Genomic DNA, 19,038 nt, shown 5'->3' on the forward strand with positions numbered 1-19,038 from the left:
CATTTATTGGGAAACTGGGTGAACGTTAATGGTTAAATAAGACAATTCTGGTGATGTAATTCTGGTACAGTAAAAATATTAAAGGATCAGTTCACATCAGAAGGCTAGTAATAACTACCAACACATTAAAAAATGTACTGGCTACAGGATAAAAAAATAATTTTAGAAATCCCTTGAAGATTATTTTGAGAGATAAACATTTGAGGTTTAGCAGCACTTTACACTGTACTACCTACAAGCTACCATTCTACTAGGGAAATAAAATTTAGATGCATTTAAAATACAGTATGGGCCCAAACCCACATCCTATCGAAAAGGCTTATGCTTTCCTATCATTGTTTTCTATACTGCACGTTTTGCATTCGTCAGGACTGCATATTTCTTAAGAGTTCTTGGTGCTTTAAATTTAAAAGAAAATAAGTGGGGCTTTCTCATATTACAGTTTCAAGGAAAAGGAGACTGCAGGGCCCCTTCAGCAAGGTTTAAGAGGCCTACAAGCTGCACACCCGTGCAACCGCCTCATGCTCCGATTTCATCTATGGGTTTTTGTACAGTTCTTTTTTGGATGGTGCAAACCGCGCAAGTGCAGCATTAAAAACCTCTCCACCCTGGGAAACGATGCAAGAACATGCAGCTTAGGCTGCCAGATTCTCTCCAACACACAGCCAAGGGCTGGAGGCCCGTATACCCGCCCCCAAACCCCGTCCACAACAATCGTTTCCTCCCTCCCCGCCTTTTACATACAGTACACATACAAATACACACACGCAGAGCAGCCAGCAGGGGCGGGCCGGGCCCGACCACTCCGCAAACCGCAGGGGGGAGCCACAGCGGGCCAAGCTGTTTGCTCCCCCTTCTTTGTTCCTTCTCACTCTTATCTCTCTCCATCAGGCTGCACCTGTTAGGAAAAAGCGAACTGGGGGATCTAGGATCTCCTGAAGTCCCGTTTCGAAGCCACATACCTTCGGCGGGTGTTGCGTTATCCCCCCTCCGTCGGCTAGCAGTTGGTCCCGCCCCACTGCTAGCGGGCGCCGAGCGGGAGCCGCGCGGGAGCAGCGCAGCGACGGCGGCGGCAGCGGCGGCGCGGTTGCTTTTCGGAGACGTTGAGACGCCTCTGCGGCAGCTGGTGGCGCAGGTGGCTTGCGTGGACGCGGGCAGAGGCGGCCGGCCCGCCACCGCAGCCTCAGCGCCCGCGGCCCCGGCAGGTGAGCGGGCGGCGGGGACTCGCCCCGCCCCCCCCCCTCCGGTGGCCTCACTCCTGGCTGTAGCGGGGAAGTGGCCGCGGCCCGCCCAGGAGCAGAGGTTCGGCCCGGGGCTGCGATCGTAGGGAAGAAGGCTGGGGGAGAGGCCGTGTGTGGATGGGAGGGGAACGTTCCCTTGCCTTTTGCCATCTTTTTCTTCCCCCCGACCCCTCACCCTCTTGGGGCTTAAGCTTGGGAGAAAAAAGCCAGAGGAAAGATGGGGCGGAAGAAAGGGGAATTCGGGGCTGAGAAGCATCTCTGCCTCAGGTGGTGGCGTCTTTTCGGTCGTCGAGCGGTGGACCTTGCGAAGCCTGGAGGGCTAGCTCTCGGGCTGCGGAGGCCGCGCACTCGCGCGGGAGGAGCGGGAGGCGGCTCTCCCCTCACTCTCCCACCCCTCCCCACCCCCTCCCCCTCCTCCTCCCCTTCCCCCGTCCCTCCCTTACGGCCCCTCCCTTCGGGTTTCTGAGCTTTAACCGCCCTCCATGCTCTCCCTCGCAGGCGCGTCGGAACACCCCGAGGCATCCTCCCCCTCCCGCCGCCGCGGGAGCCTCGGCTGCAGTCCGCCTTCCCGCATCCCCTCGCAGTCCGCACCGTCACACCTCCTCCCTGTGCTCGGACCCCCGGCCTCGCCCCCGAAACATGACTCGCGATTTCAAACCTGGGGACCTCATCTTCGCCAAGATGAAAGGTTACCCTCATTGGCCAGCTCGAGTAAGTGATTTTTAGCCTTCGCATTTAGCGGTGCTACATTCCTCAGAGGCCTACTTCCTATACCCTTTTCTCTTAATTTTTTTTTCTCGTGTCCTTTCTCTCCCTCGCTTTCACTTAGTCTCATTTGTAACCTACCTTTTATTTTAGTTTTTTGCCCACTAATCTTCCATGTAATTTAAAAATTCAGGTGTTTATACATACTTAGGTATTTTCCTATGGTTTGTTTTTGACAGACTTTGGCAGGTTTTCTTAATATGAAATATTTCAAGGTGATGCCATTAGTGTTCCATTGTAGGTGAAAATAATCAAGTATGGATTTTGTGTTTAAAAATTAAGGGAACAGGCATTTTCTTAACTTTGAGTAAAATGCAAAATACCAGTGAAATCTATGCCAACTATTGGGTGTTGAAGAGTTCTACGTGATTAAATTAACATAGGTATTCTTTCCTGTTTTATGGTTGATGAGACCTTCTGGATTGACTTGTTTAATACGATAGAGGACTGGATATTCTTGAAAATTTTACAATAAGGTAGCATCACGGAACGTCTAGAAAGTTTATTTTCACGTTTTTATTGGTGAAGTTTGCCTTATGACCTTGAAGAAGTTGTTTTACCTCTTTGTTTCCCACAGGCAAAAGGAGGAGTAGACCCATATTCCTGGGTTCACATGTAGTGCAGAGAGGTGATTAAGGACTGAGGGTTTTTTGTAACATTTAGGAATTGAGACTATCTAAAATATCTAAGTACAATTTTCAGAAAAAGATCTTTTAGGTTATGGTAGGACTCAGGTTCTAAGGTAGTGATAGAACCTAGCAAATGTTGAGCTCGATTAGATTAGTAAGCTCAAGGTCCTTCTTAAATACAAACATGAGATAGTCTAAAGTTGTAATTTCCACTAATTTACTCTTCATTGAGGACTGTATTTCTTAAAGATAATTAAATCCTGTAGTTTTAATTATGTCAGTTGGGAGGAAGAGTAACCATTGGTTACAGAGAATCATGGAGTGAGTTGCTGAGTGCTATCCAAGTATAAAATATTCACTGTTTCTTAATTTTTCCCATCCAGCTCTTTACAGACTCAGGTTTACTGGTTTCCTTCCCCAGCCTGGAAAGATTTTTTTTTTTCCCTAGTCTATTAAATCTACCTTTTCAGTGGAGTCTTATTGAAACAATCCTTAATCATAATTCGTCTGTATATCTGATACTTTATTTACTTTGTGATAACCTTTTATTTTAACTCTTATGTGCATTCTTTGACCTCCAGGTAGTTTGTAAGCTTTTCCAGAGAAATAGATACAAACTGAATTTCCTTATTACACACCCTCCCAATCCTTAGTACATAAATCATACGCTAAAAAACACCTTACTTCATGTTTAAGTAAAGAGCATAGGGAAACTGAGCAGGTTTAAGGCCCCTGCAAAATACTTTTTTGTGGTTTTAGCATCATTTATTTTGAGGTGTTATAAAATCCGAGCATATGGGGTACATCTTTATTCAGATTTCTATGTGACAGTGCAGTTAAAAACCAAGTGAAAGTGTTTTAAAAATTATCTACTCCTCTAAATCATCTTCCCTACATGCTTCAGTCTGTTAGGTGACTAAGAATGCTAATAAAAGCAAACCTAGAGTAGCCTTAGGAGGACCAGAGTATTTTCTTTCTTTCTTTAATAAATTCTATATTTAACATTTTAATTTGGATTGAAATGGGAAATTTTAGTCTCTTTCCTTTTCCCCTTTTTTTCTTAGAAGCAGTTGAACTTAGTTTTGATATTGTCTGTGTCTAAGAATTATGTTCCTTTTTCTATCTTCTCTCCAATCTTATGAATTCTAAGTCTTTGCTTTAGAGAGTTTAAATATGTATTTAAGGTCTCAGCTGTGAAGGTGACAATCATTGTTCCAGTTTTGATTTTAATGCTTTCTGTCTGTGTATCCCAGGCTTCATTACTTTTTAATCTTGCACAGTCTTGTAATCCTGTACCAGTAGTAATTGTTTTTAAAGTCAACTTAAAAAAATTGCCTAGCATTTATTAAACTCTTTAGGTGCTAGATATTTGCATAAACTTTTAAAGCTGTTTGCTGGCAGAAAGCATATGAGCTGAGGTGACAAATATATCCCTTATCTTAAGGCCTCTAAGGATTTTCACAATTTAACAATTTGTCACAAAGCCGAAAAGACAGTATAATCTTCATATAGGTGGGGAAGTTAAGTTCCCAAGGGTGTTGGTTGCTAACGATTCTTATTGATGTCTGAAACCTTCAGATTGCCAACATCACCCTCATGGTCTTTTCTTAAACATGATAATGCATGTGGAGCATCATAGGTCTGCTGGTGGTCTGTACCCTTCTTAATAGCTGATTTTTTAAATTAAAATGTCTTTGAAATTATGAAAGTTCTGAAATAGAAATATTATTATGAAGTTTAAATAAATAAATAATGAAGTAGAAATATTAAATTCTGGCCAGATACTACTGCCTGATGGCCTTAACTCTGGTAAGCGAAAGTATCAAGTATTACAGATGTGTTAGACATAACAGTACCTGATACTTTCTTCCTTACTTAATTAGAAGTATTAAGGTATTAAAAGAGAAATGAAAAAGGAACAGGTAACCTCATGTGATTCAGCCATGTAGGTCTAAGATCTTTTCAGAATATGTGTTTCAGACTTGGAGAAATACTGTTTTAAACTTGTTAATGTCTCCTATATTTGGATAGCCTCCCTGTGGAAATAGAATTTAAAATTTTTGAATAGGTTCAGACTCTCTTATCTGGAATTCTTAGGGCCAGATGTGTTTAAAAATTCAGAACTTCGGGATTTTAGAAAGGTAATGATGGTACATATGCCATATATCTTGCTCCTAGTAGGGTCTGGGATGGCACATGGTAATCTAACACGATATTTCTGTGGAGAAGCATCACTAGAAATGCTAGGTGGATAAAAGAAATGATGGAATAGCTTCAGTGTCAATCCAGGTTTTGCTACCAAATGAGTTTTGAGAGAAATAATTGGTTTTCAGAGCTTCTTGGGTTTCAGAACTGGAGGTAAGGGATTGTGGACCTGTAGAACTGATCCATTTTATAGCAGATCCCTTTTGGATGTCCTGTTTTCAGTTTATTCTGATGTGTTTAGGTGCGTATGATTTAAAAGATTTTAATTTTTCTGATCTTTTTTTTAGGTAGATGAAGTTCCTGATGGAGCTGTAAAACCACCCACAAACAAACTACCCATTTTCTTTTTTGGAACTCACGAGACGTAAGTCCTTTTAGCTCTAAAAGCAAATCAGAGTTAATCTAGCACGTTCATTGGGCATATAATGAAAAACAAGTAGAGATTAATTCAGAGAGAAAATAAAGTAACAGGAGATGTTAAAATCATCTTTGAACTTGGAAAAAAATCTTCAAGTTTCCTTTTAAAATTTATTTTTATGGTAGAAAAATTAGACACTGTAGATTGAACTTTTATTGAAATGGATGTCCTTAATCATAAAAGAAAAATGTACGTTGGTTCTCTCATCAATCAGAAGAATAACTGATGGATGAAAATATGTAAGGGAAGTTTTAACAAGGCATTCAGTATTCATATTTAGTATAATTAGTGCTTTTCATGACAGCCTGGCACCCTATTTTAGGCTTTGATTTTAGCCACACAAATGGTATATTGTGGGAAAGGTGAGAAGAAATCTGGATAGTTCCTTCTGTGTGTATTTATATGGTCCTGAGAGCCGCTGTTACTGCTCTGCTGCCCCTGGTGGATTTGTGGGCAGAGAACTGATTTGGTGAAGCAAATTAATTTTTCAAAAATTGCAAAAAAAAAAAAATTTCCAATAGAATATTGAACTGTTACTTCTGGGTACAGAGGATTACTCCAGGGGCTATCTCATTAGTTTTGAAAAATAATATGTGCCTGTATTTTAATAGCCTTACAAGTTGTATATAACCTCGTTGATTTTGAACTTTAAGTTTAGAATTTGCAATAATTTTGGTAAAGTAGAGTTGTTTACCTGGGATCAGGTGAACTAAAACTGGTGATACTCTAATTAGAATTATGTATTCCTTAGAATGTGTACAGTGGCAACATTGGTTTAATGTTGCTTAGCTACTGTATGAACTTTCACATAATTTTAAGAAATAGTTTTATTAATATGTACTTTACATCATAAAGTTCACTTGTTAAAGTATATAATTCAGTGGATTTTAGTATATTTATTTCCATAACCATTAGCAGTCACTCTTCATTCCCTCCCCCTCCAGCCCAGGATACCCACTAGTTCACTGTCTATTTTTTCCAATTCTGGACACTTCATATTAATTAATTATTTTTGTTGTGTTGGGTCTTCGTTTCTGCGCAAGGGCTTTCTCTAGTTGTGGCAAGCGGGGGCCACCCTTCATCGCGGTGCGCCGGCCTCTCACTATCGCGGCCTCTTTTTGCGGAGCACAGGCTCCAGACGCACAGGCTCAGTAGTTGTGGCTCACGGGCCTAGTTGCCCCATTCATATTAATGATATCGTACAATGCCACGTAATTATCTGCTTTAAAATATAGTTTTGAGTCCAGAATTGTATTGGCCTTCACCGTAATTACTTTGAGTTGGATCCAGGTGTATTCTCTGAATATAAAAATTCAATTTGTAAAAAAATGATGAGTTTCTGATTCTCTGGGATAATCTGTTTAAAACTCTTCCATAAATTTAATAGAGAAAGGTATCTTTCAATGAAAAACTGTGTACTCTCTATTTGAGTAGGGGTTTTCAAAGTGTGGTACCAGGTCAAGGTGCATCCCACACGGGAACAGCACATGGGAACTTCAGATAGTAGGTATGCAAATTCTTGGACCTTACTTGAACCAGAAGCTGAGGTTTGGGGCCCAGCAGTCTGTTCTAACTAGCCTTTCTGGTGCCTGTGAAGTTTGGGAACACTTTATCAGAGTAAAGTGAGTAGACGTTCCCTAGAATTTTTATGTATGCTTATAGTACCATAGAACACATAGTTAATTTTTATGCTAAATTTAGAAGAATGATCATCCCTTCCCCAGCATTTAAAAATGAGGATTTTTATGTTGTAAATATCTGTGAATTATACATCAGAACAGACTATACCAAATAATTAAATTTTCATAAGCATTGTTTGGTTAATAACAAAACAGTGGTATTAAGTGGTTAATGAAGACAGTGAATTACTAATATTCAAGAATTAGAATATATTCAGGAAATTAAAGTATAACTTTAAAATTAAGCTAATGGGGCTTCCCTGGTGGCACAGTGGTTAAGAATCCGCCTGCCAATGCAGGGGACACGGGTTCGAGCCCTGGTCTGGGAAGATCCCACATGCCACGGAACAGCTAAGTCCGTGAGCCACAACTACTGAGCTTGCGCTCTAGAGCCGGCGCTCCGCGACAAGGGAGGCCACCGCAATGAGAAGCCGGTGCACCGCAGCAAAGAGTAGCCCCTGCTCGCCTCAACTAGAGAAAAACCCGGGTGCAGCAACAGAGACCCAGTGCAGCCAAAAATAAAAAATAAATAAATTTAAAAAAAAATTAAGCTAATGATAGTAAATTTTCACTTCAAAATGCACTTGTAATTTTTGTGCCTTAGTGATCTCATAAGTACACCATTACCTTTGGAAAGGCGGTGCTGTTGTATCTATTGGTCTGGTGACTTAACTTTTTGGTATTTAAGGTTGATTTTTAGAAACTAGATCTCACTGATTATTTGCCTTTCCCCTCCCTCAAAAGTTGGGAGGGCAGTTATGTGAACCTTTCAATTTGGAATTTGTTTAAATAGGAGTTTTTTCTAATAGCCTGTAGTTAGGGAGATGGGAAAGGAAGAACATAGAAGAAGAAATGGCAATTTAGAAAACTGTACTTATTCATAGCTTATTTATAGATTAAGTTTTTTAATTGTTAATTTGGAGCAGAATCCTTTTGTAATTGCATTCTTTCCCTGACTTGCAACCATCTGACTTTTCATAGTGTTTTATACCTTTCACAGTAAATTCATCCAGCCAAGTTTTGAATATTAGATAACAATGAGCCCTTACGTATACCAAACGTGATGGTCTACTAGGTATCTTAAAACTAATATATTCAAAACAGAGTCTTAGTAAATGAGACAAGGATGCAGTGCTTTGCTGGAGGCAAAAATCGTGGTGTCATCCTTGATTTCCTATTACAGTCTTTTCCCTTCCTCCCCACATCTAGTCAGTCAGCAAGCCTTGTTCTTTTCCTTTAATGTGCATTCTGATCTTTTTTCCATCTCTTCTACTACCAGTTAAGTTCATACTGCAGTTAGTTTTAGAAATAGTGTCCTACTCCTATCTTTTTTTTTTAAATAAATTTATTTATTTATTTTTGGCTGCATTGGGTCTTTGTTGCTGTGCGCGGGCATTCTCTAGTTGCGGCGAGTGGGGGCGACTCTTCATTGTGGTGTGCGGGCTTCTCATTGCAGTGGCTTCTCTTGTTGGCGGAGCACGGGCTCTAGGCACGCAGCCTTCAGTAGTTGTGGCCTGCGGGCTTCTGTAGTTGTGGCTTGCGGGCTCTAGAGCGCAGGCTCAGTAGTTGTGGTGCATGGGCTTAGTTGCTCCACGGCATGTGGGATCTTCCCGGGGCAGGGCTCAAACCCATGTCCCCTGCGTTGGCAGGCAGATTCTTAACCACTGCGCCACCAGGGAAACCCCCTAATCCTATCTTGGTCTCAGTTTTCACTCTTAATGTATAGTCAAAGTGAACTTGATATTCCAGTCAGATCATGTCATTTCTCTGTCCAAAACCCGTCAATGGCTGCCTTATTACAGACAAAACTCCCAAGTTTTGTCGACAAATGCTATTTATGAGACCCTATATGAACTAGTCTGTGTTTACCTTTCCAACCTCATCACATTTTTTCACTGTTACACAAATATATTTCATCTTGTCTGAAGTCCTTCTTGGCTGTTTTCTCTGTTGGGAAAGGTATGTCTTCAGATTTTCAGTCATTTAGATCTTAGCTCAAATCCTCCTTTTTATGCTTTTTCTCCATTGCACTGATGACTGAAATTTTTTTCTTTTCCTTCACCCACAAGTGAAAAGCTTGGAGAGCAGGTACCTTGTCTATCTTGTTTGTCATCATTTGCTTAAGTGCCTGGCACATAGTAGCTGTTAAATAAATGTTTGGTGAGAGATTGACAGCTTTATGACCTAGATAAAATCATTTATGGATTATGAATTTGCTGTCCATTAGCTAGCATTTGTATAGTTTTTAAGACAACTGATCGTAAGGCTGTCTTTGAATCCTGCCATATATCTGCTGTATGACCTGCTGTATGGCAGGTTACCTAGCCTTGTGTCCTTCCCTTCCTTACTTGTAAAATGGGAATGATAAAATACTCAACCTCAGAATTTGAGGTGCAAACAAGATACTACATGAAAGATGCTTAGAACAGTGCTTGGCATGTATTAAACACTAAGCATATGTCAGCTATTAATAGTTAAAGGTAATGTTGCATATTATTTTTTCACGACTAATACTTGTGTTTATTAAATTGTTTGCAGTGCAGTTTGAGTTTTGCTGACTAATTACCATTGCTAATTGAGGGAATACTCTCATCTAAGGTCTGTTTATTTCTCTAAAGTCAGAAAATTTTAAATGAAGATGGTGTTTTTGCCGCTTTTATCTCCTTACTGCTCTTGTCTTAATTCAAAGATGTTAGATGCACAGTTCTAGGAACCTTAAAAATATCCATCACAGGCTGTTTCAAAACCTGCCTAATGTACAGTTTTAGGAGTGAAGGTGAATGGGGGAGGTACTGCTTGTTGGTCGGTTTTTTGTATAACCTGTCCACAAGAAAGGAATAAAGAAATGAATCATAAGGATAGGATTTTATTTTCTTCTACACTAGTTTTTCTATACAGTTTCTGTACTACAGACATCGCTGTATGTGTTGGTGAGGGGCTTGTACGGTTTCTCATGAGCCTTATATAATGAGAGGAACTGTTTTTTCATCTCTATACTGTCAGATTCATGGCACATAGTAGATGTATCAGTTGTCTGTTGCATCATCTTCTATTATAAAATAGTGTGTGCTGTTATAAAATCTAGTTTAAAACAGTATGTTTCCTATTTTGTGATTTAATAATAATAGAGAAATGAAACAGCAAGTTAGAATCAATGTTTTAAAAGGTAGTCGTTTCTGTATTATAATATGACTTGGCAACAGTTAAATGAGTTTTGAGCTTCATGTCTTTAGCTCTGATAAGCATTCGCATGCCATTTTTTATATGCAACTTTGGTTTGCTTTAAAGGAAAGGTTCTAGGTGTGTGATAACTGAGTTTTGTGAGACATATATGTGTATGTTTTCATGGGTATGTACATTGTTTCCAAAAAGTGACTTTAGAGAGAGAACTGCTTTTCTGTTTACTTACATTCTGTGAAAATTGGGATACACAGGAACACACGGTCTTCAGGCATACGCCACGTAGGAAACACACTTGCAGGCTTTAAGTTGCTTCACAATTATAACATTAGTACTGTAGTTAATGATTTGCTATTTTCTTAGGACATTTTACATGAGCTTTGATCCTTGTGGGCTTTAACATTGGTATTTGGAATGAGTTCATACGGATAGGGATATAACATCAATAGTTTATTAGTAGATATTTCAAAGACTATATTACAGTGGTTATAGGAAACCCTGAAACCTTTTTAAGGGAACATTGTACAGAGTGGAGGCTATGCTGTTTAATAGCTAGATAACCTTGCCTGCATCAGTTAATCTTTCTGGCCTTCAGTTTTCTAATCTTTAAAAGGAGGATCTTGGTGATACCTAAGTGTTCCTTTCAGCTCTGGAATTTGGTGGGTAATATACTTTGAATTAATGTATATCTTTTCATTGTAAAAATTTTAAAAACAATGTTAAAAGAGTTCTCTACAAAGGAAACAGTCATTTTTACTACTATTTTTTAGAAACAACCCCTAAACCTGTTACTGTCTTAGTATATTTTCTTTGAGATTTATATGTCATTTAAAAATGGAATGCTTTGGAGAATGAATCAGAGCCACAGCCACATAAGGTTGTGCCCTTGGGACTAGTGCTGGCTGTTTAAAAACTAATCTGAGACCTGTGTACCAAACCTGTGGGATTGCATCCCTGGGGAGGATTCTTTGTGTGTGTATGTGTTTTCTTCTTTTTTTAATTAAAATGTAATTGATATATATTGTATAAGTTTAAGGTGTGTTGATTTTGATACATTTATATATTGCAGTATTACCACCATGATTTGATACATTTATATATTGCAATATGATTACCTGCCACCATAGCATTAGCTAACATTTCCATTAGGTCCCTTAATTAGTCATTTCTTTTTTTGTGGTGACAACATGAGAGGATTCTTTTTTCATCCACCATAGTTTTTTGAGTCTCATTAAGGAGCTCTGTAGTCTTGAGCATATCATTTGAGCCAGCAGTTCTACTTAGAATTTATTAGGAAGATACGTGAAAAGATTGAGCAATACATTATTTACTGTAGCTGCATTTTATAATAGAAAATTTGATACAGAAAATGGTCCAACAATAGATAAATTTTGGGAAAGCTATTCAATGAAATAGTATTTAGCTGTTAAGTAATTGTTGACATGAAAAGATGTTCATTATAATTTGAGAAAGTATTTATGGATGAGTATGTATCATATCCATTAAAATGACATGTTTATATCTGTATATATGCAACAAACAAGTGGGTGAAAACAGTGGCTATCTGTAGTTGGTAAAGTTCTGGATCATTTTTGTTTTCTTTGATGGGATGTGGTATTCACTGAAAAATATTTTAACAGCTTTATTGAGATGTAATTCATATCCCAAACAATTAATCCAGTTAAAACGTACAATTCAGTAGATCTTAGTAAGTAGTGTAGACATTAGCACAGTTTTAGAACATCTCCATCACCCCAAAAACAGACCCTGTACGCATTAGCAGATACTTTGCATTTCTCCCTTCTCCCTCCTGTCTTGCCATACGGAACCACTAATCACTGCCTGTTCTGAGCATTTCATATAAATTGAACTATACAATATGAGGTCTTTAATGACCTTTTTTTCTTTTAACTTAGCATAATGTTTTTGATTTTGTTTGCGGTACGCGGGACTCTCACTGCTGTGGCCTCTCCCGCCGCGGAGCACAGGCTCCAGACGCGCAGGCCCAGCGGCCACAGCTCACAGGCCCAGCCGCTCTGCGGCACATGGGATCCTCCCGGACCGGGGCTCGAACCTGTGTTCCCTGCATCGGCAGGCGGACCCTCAACCACTGCGCCACCAGGGAAGCCCTAGCATAATGTTTTCAAGGTTCACCTATATTTTGTAGCATGTACTTTGTCTTTACAGTATTGCCAAATATTCCATTGTATTGGTCTGTATTTATCCATTCGTCAGTTGATGTTTGGATTGTTTCTACTTTGGACAAATATAAATAATGCTGCTATGAACATTTGTGAGCAAGTTTTTGTGTGGACATGTCTTTTCTGTAGGAGTGGAATTCCTGGGTCACATGGTAACTGTGTTTAATCTTTTGAGGAATTGCCAGGCTTTTTTGTTTGTTTGTTTTTTGGTTTTTTTGTTGGCTTTGCTAGCTCTTTGTTGCAGGACATGGGATCTTTAATTGTGGCATGTGGGATCTAGTTCCCTGACCAAGGATCAAACCCAGGCCCCCTGCATTGGGAGTGTGGAGTCTTAGCCACTGGACCACCAGGGAAGTCCCTGCAAGACTTTTCAAATCAGCTATGCACCATTTTATATTTCTGTTAGCTATGTGTGAAGATTCTAATTTCTCTATATCTTTGCCAGGACTTGTTATTGTCTTTTTTATTACAACTATCCTATTGGGTGTGAAGGTAGTATCTTATTCTGGTTTTGATTTACATTTCACTGATAGCTAATGACACTCAGCATCTTTACATGTGTGAATTTTTTTTTTTTTTTTGCGGTACGCGGGCCTCTCACTGTTGTGGCCTCTCACGTTGCGGAGCACAGGCTCCGGACGTGCAGGCTCAGCGGCCATGGCTCATGTGCCCAGCTGCTCTGTGGCATGTGGGATCTTCCCGGACTGGGGCACGAACCCGTGTCCCCTGCATCGGCAGGCAGACTCTCAACCACTGCGCCACCAGGGAAGCCCATGTGTGAATATTTTTTTAACCATCTATATATAACATGAATTATTTAGATTTGCAAAGGTCTTCTCTCAGTTGGAATGGCATAGTTATTTAATTTTTGGTATATCGATAAACATGTAAATTTAAGTATGACTTATAATATGAACATAATAGTAAAATAATAGAAAGTAGTGCTTGAAAACCTGACTGGAGGAGGAGCAGGGAGAGAAGTTTTTTAAAACCTATTCTGCAAAATTAAGAATAAAGGTTAACCAAGTGTAATAAAAATGTATATGTAAAACAAGGTGGTATAAGACCAAATATAAGTGACTACACTATGTGAATAGAATTCTCTGTTAAGACCTTTTGATTGGATTAATCCTATTAAACTACCTGTGTCATATTTTCTGAGACAAGGCTCAAACAAGTCACGGCCAGGTAACAATGTAATGTCACAAAGAAAGCAAGAATGGGACCATTGCTGTCTGATAAAAGTAGAATTTAAAGTCAAAGCATGAAGAGGAGAGAAGGATACAGGCATTCCTTAGCTTTGCATAGTTCTAGTATGTTTAAATTTTGGTCACCATGGTTTAGGTAAACAGCGCCAGTCCCCGCAACGTTTCAAATTTCATTTACTCTGGAATACTAACTGTAACTATGTAGACTACAAAATTTGTTGCTAGTTCTTCAGTCCACAAATCAAGATGTAAATAACAGATGCATAGCATGTCACTTTTTTTTGAAGTTTCTTGGTGATTGGTCAGTGTGCATCTGTTTCTCACTTCAAGCATATATAGCACAATGTGTAGTAGTGTTGTTGCCTCTTTGTCTTTCAATGATATACCCACCCAGGTTACATTTAAAGAAAAAACAAGATGGGGAATCGGCCAACAAAGAAACTGATAATGCCAGAAGTGAAATTTGAATTGAATGTAAATGCAGTTATAGAATAAATAGCCTTGTGAATAATAACCTTGTGAATGTAGATGTGCTGTATATAGGGAGACTAGATACACAGCCAGAGCAGCTTAGGGAAGGCAAGCTTATCAACATAAATGAGGCAAGTGGTTGTAATAAAAAGGATGAAGATGTCTCAGAGGAAGTGACACCAACAAAAAGCATTAAAGATATGCCATAACATTGAAAAGACAAAATGTTAGAAACTGATCAGATTTAGAAAGGAGTATGACACATTGCCTTAGGCATAGAAAATATGCTTACTCCGTGTCATAAGTTATGTGATCAGAAGGGGCAAGCACTGTTAAAACTATTCTTAAGTTTTTTACAAAGACATGAAACACTTTAATCTCAATGTTTCTAATGTTTTAAATTACAGTGTACTAAATAATTAGTATTAGTTTTACTATATTTAAAATTTCCTTACACACTGTCAGTAATAGTGCATTTAGTGTTTTGACAATTTTTGAAGGTTTTGGAACAATTGTAATTTTTTCCATTGTTCAGTAAGATTGCCTTGCACAGTCAATTTTGTGTTCTCTCATTGTCATACAAAGTGAGGACTGCCTATTTTGGGGAAAGAAAAATTATATAAATTGAACTGTCAAACCTTTATATGCTAAATAACATCATGGTAGAATCAGTTTTCTCTTTTGAATACCTTTTTGGTTTAGAATCATATCTAAAAATGACCCATGTTTGAGGTTTTAAGACATTTTTCTGCAATTTTATTAAGTATTTAAGGTCCCTTCCACTTCTTCAAGTTCCTGATGCCACCAGTTTTGGACCCTTTGGGGATTTTGAACTATAAATTAGGGTACTGGCTCACTTTCTTCTATATTGTTGTTTAGTATCCAACTTTCTTAGTCTTCCCAGCTTTCAAACCTGTTGATAATGTCCCTTGTCATCTTTAGCCTTATGAGTTATGGGGTTTTAGGAGAGAGAATTGCTTTGCTCTAACTAGAAGTATGTTTTATTTTTGATGGTGTTTTTAACTCGAGTCATCTACTTGGAATTTGAAGCTGATTATGCAGGAGGAATTGCTTTACTGTTTTAACTAAATGTGTTAAATTTTCTAATTTTAGATTATGGGTAGGAATGAATGATGCCTAGTAAAAGTCTGAATTTCTAGATCAAATGAGATAGTGATGATTTAAATGTGCCTTAACTGACGTGCAGTTAAAATACGTGGATACTTTTAGTATTTATAAATTGCAGAATTTAAATAATAAAGCTGACTTATATGCATTTGATTATATTTAAGTAGAGCCCTAAGTCTCTTTTTTATTGAAATTTTATCTTAAAGCCTTTTAAAATATTCTAAACTGGAATGTGAGCTATAGTCATTAGGTCCCTAATTCTTAAAGAATTTCAGCAGATACGGAATTTGTGATAGATAATTAGTAATTAATAATCTTAAATTGTAGCATATTTTAGAGGAAATGAGTAGTAATTTGATTTTCCTCTTGCTTTGGAGAATACATATATATCAGCCATTATAGCAAAAAACTGGTACATTCTCTGCATCTACCTTTATAGGATTGACAGACTTCTACAGAACTGACTGACATAGGGAGATATATAATGGGGCTGTTTTGGGGATTATATCTAAATATATATGTATATATACACACAAAAAATAGTTGTTATCATTCACGGGTTCCATATTTATTAATTTGTCTGCTCACTAAAATGTATTTATAATCCCAAATCAATACCTGTGGTGCCTTCATGGTCATGTCTGTGTGTGAAATGGCAAAAAATTTGAGTAACTTGATGCACACATTCCTAGCTGAGGCTGAGCCAAGGCCATGCTTTACCTTGTTTCAGCTCTCATATTGTAAACAAGTGTCCTTTTTGCAGTCTGTGTAGTGCCACGGCTTTTGTATTTTTGTGCTTTTTCTTGGTCATTTTGCCATTTATAATAGCACCCAAATGTAGTACATGAAGTGCCATTTGGTGTTCCTAAGTGCAAGAAGCCTGTGCTTTGCCTTATGGAGAAAATATGTGTTATGTAAGCTGTTGGCTGTTGAGTTCAGTGTTAATGAATTACCAGTGTATATTAAATAAGGTGTCTTTAAACAGAAACACATAAAACAATGTTATGTACTGATTGGTTGAAAAATGTTGTGACCAGAGGAACCTACCCTGTATTTACCCTGGAGCAGTGGTACAATATTCCTTAATTCAGTGTTCATGGACATTATAGAATATAATTACCATGAATACAAGAATTGACTCTAATATATATGTGTGTGTGTATATATATATATGAATGAACAAAACAGTTACAACATCTGATTCCCTCATTGAATAAAGTAAAAGTCTTAACATACTTATTTTCTAAAAATCTACATGTATGTGTATACAAATATTAAAACATACATATACCTTATTGACAATGTTTTGAGTTGTATATTCCAAACTACTTTGTAGTAAAACTATATTTAGAATGCATTTAAATGTATAGATTAATGCAGTCTTGTGACACTCTTTTTCATTTTTATGCATTTTTATAGTAAAATCTGTAAAATTATAGCAAAATTTACCATTTTACCATTTTTAAGTGTGCAGTTTAGTGGCATTCAGTACATTGACATTGTCGTGCAATTTGTGTGTTTTTTTTTCAATTAGGATTATGGATCTAGGAGTTTGTGACTGAATTTAATAAAAGCATTTGGAATTAAATATTATTTGTGACTACCTTTAATTTATGTATGATTTTTAATGCGTTTTAGATTAAGAATTTTTGATAATTGCGTTCATAGGGTAGTGCTATTTAATCACTTATATTTGAGATTGCTTTACACTCACATTTCCCCCCCCTCCTGTTTTAGTGCTTTTTTAGGCCCAAAGGACATATTTCCTTACTCAGAAAATAAGGAAAAGTACGGCAAACCAAATAAACGAAAAGGCTTTAATGAAGGTTTATGGGAGATAGATAACAATCCGAAAGTGAAATTTTCAAGTCAACAGGTGCGTCATATTACGTAAAATTTAGTTTAGTATTATTTACTCAGTTTTGGAGATAATCACTATTCTAGCTACAGGAAAATGATTGAAGAGCCTTATAAATTTCAGATTAAATTGTTCTTATTTGTGAGGTTGAACCTTGGACTTTTGTATCTAGATAACTGATGAAATTCTTGCCTTCGTGGTCAAATAGATCTCAGAAAACTGGGAAACACTCAGTTATTTAAATCCTGATTGAGGGTTTATTTAATGTATTGAATTTAAAGTCACATGTACTGTTTCCTTAAATTCAGGTTTAATAACTTGAAGGGTGTGTTTTTTTCTCATTTTAATTTCTAAATCCATAAAATTTATTAGAATATGAACTTCATGTGGGTTAAATTAAATATGTGACAAAAATACTTATAGCACTATGCAAATTATACTTATTTTTGGTTTCTAGAAGAGCAACCTTTAAACTTTTTTTATTCTGTGTGTGTGTGTGTGTGTGTCTCCAGACTTGAATTAGTAAAAACTAGGATGAGTATGAGTAAACCTAAAGAAGGAAATAACACACTGAAAATTTTGCAGCTTTCTACCTTTAAATCTATATAATTTTTAGTTCTTTGCATGTACCATGCTTTTTTCTCGTGTTTGAGAACTCTTCAGATGCTGTTCTGTCTGGAACATTGAAATCTTTCATTGATGTTCCAGGGCTGCATTAGATGATCCTAAGTGCCTTCATTATCCACCCAAAAGTTATTTGTTACAGTATTCATCATATCACATCATAATTGCTTCTGTACTTGTGTTGACTGCCACAGGCTTATTAGTTCCATAAACAAGGAAGTTGTATGTGTCCTGTGTGCTGGCATTCTTACACGTGTGGAAGGAATAGTTACCCACTAAATGTTGCACCAATGTAAGAATGGATAAATGGTTTCCCATCCTTATTGCCTTGGGAGTCCAAGGAGACTGAGTTGATTGTTTCCTGAAAATAACATTTTGTAACTTAACTTGGATCATACATCCTATGATTGTGCTTTCAAGGTCGTTTTCATCCTCCAGATTGCCTAGCATAGTCACTTTATCCTTTGTTCCTATCTACCTACTTAATCTCCAGGTAGTTTTCACAGTACATACTTGGAATTTTCCATTTCACAGTGAAATTTTTTGTTGGTTGTGTGCATAAAACCCAACAATTTTCTGTTCTTAACAAAAGTATGAATGATTATGGTGGTGTGATGTACTCTGTGTTCCCAGCCCAGACATCCTCAGTGGCACATTCCTGTGGTTTGGTGCAAGCATTGATGCCCAAGCCTATACAAAAGAAACAACAAAAAAAAATTGGCCATCATAATTTATAAATATTTCTATCATGCTATAAGTAATTTTGGGCACATTTTTACATTTTTTATATACCTTTATAATTTGTGGGTTATCAGCATTGCCTTTTTTTTACAGAAAAGGAAATGGGTTTACAGTTTAAAGACTTGCCAAAGGAAATAGCTAGAAAGGTGCACAGTTTGGATTGCAGTCCCTTCATCTTGTAGATTGGGAGCTTTACCCTCACCTCTCGGTGTATACTGTGTTGCCTCTGGTATTCATCGTTTTGGTTAGTTTTATGAAAATCTAGGGACCCTAGGTTACATGCTTAAGTATCTCTCATATGGGGGTATTTTTAAAATTTAATGATTACTGGACTCTCCCACTCAGTGTCTGTTAAATCAGAATTCATTTAAGTTTGGGTCTCAGGAATCTGCATTTTAAATAAACTAAGTTTGAGATATAGATCAATAAGAGTCCTTAAAGTTGTGATATATATATCCTTTGTTAAGGCTGTTCGTCTTAGAGTACATAGATTAGCTTCTTTATCCAGAATATTTCAATAGTTGAATACAGTGTAGGTCTGTGCTCCTCTAAATCACCTTACGTTGTATCTTGTTGGGCATTTGCTGGTTAGAACATCAGAATGGTATTCTTTGTAATTGTACTTTTAATTTCTGCCTCACCATTTTATCTGCTGAGATTGTATGCATCAATTGCAGGAATATAGTTCCA

General features: G+C 37.7%; 1 protein-coding gene across 4 annotated transcripts in view; it reads left to right on the forward strand.

The window, feature by feature from the left end:
- The first annotated feature begins 769 nt into the window (after positions 1-769).
- PSIP1 (PC4 and SFRS1 interacting protein 1) overlaps positions 770-19,038 on the forward strand; it is a 41,927-nt gene continuing 23,658 nt past the window's right edge. For 3 of the 4 annotated variants that reach the window (XM_029202023.1, XM_029202025.1, XM_029202026.1), the window contains exons 1-4: positions 770-1,205; positions 1,740-1,952; positions 5,128-5,204; positions 16,863-17,001. In XM_029202023.1, the coding sequence (XP_029057856.1) occupies positions 1,881-1,952; positions 5,128-5,204; positions 16,863-17,001 (288 nt within the window). In that variant the 5' untranslated portion in view covers positions 770-1,205; positions 1,740-1,880. Of the gene's footprint in view, positions 1,303-1,739; positions 1,953-5,127; positions 5,205-16,862; positions 17,002-19,038 lie in introns of all 4 variants that reach the window. The other variant, XM_029202024.1, reaches the window with a different exon arrangement.

This window comes from Monodon monoceros, unplaced genomic scaffold (genome assembly GCF_005190385.1).
Source record: "Monodon monoceros isolate NGI ecotype Baffin Bay Population unplaced genomic scaffold, NGI_Narwhal_1 Super_Scaffold_5, whole genome shotgun sequence".
NCBI classification, from domain to species: Eukaryota; Metazoa; Chordata; class Mammalia; order Artiodactyla; family Monodontidae; genus Monodon; species Monodon monoceros.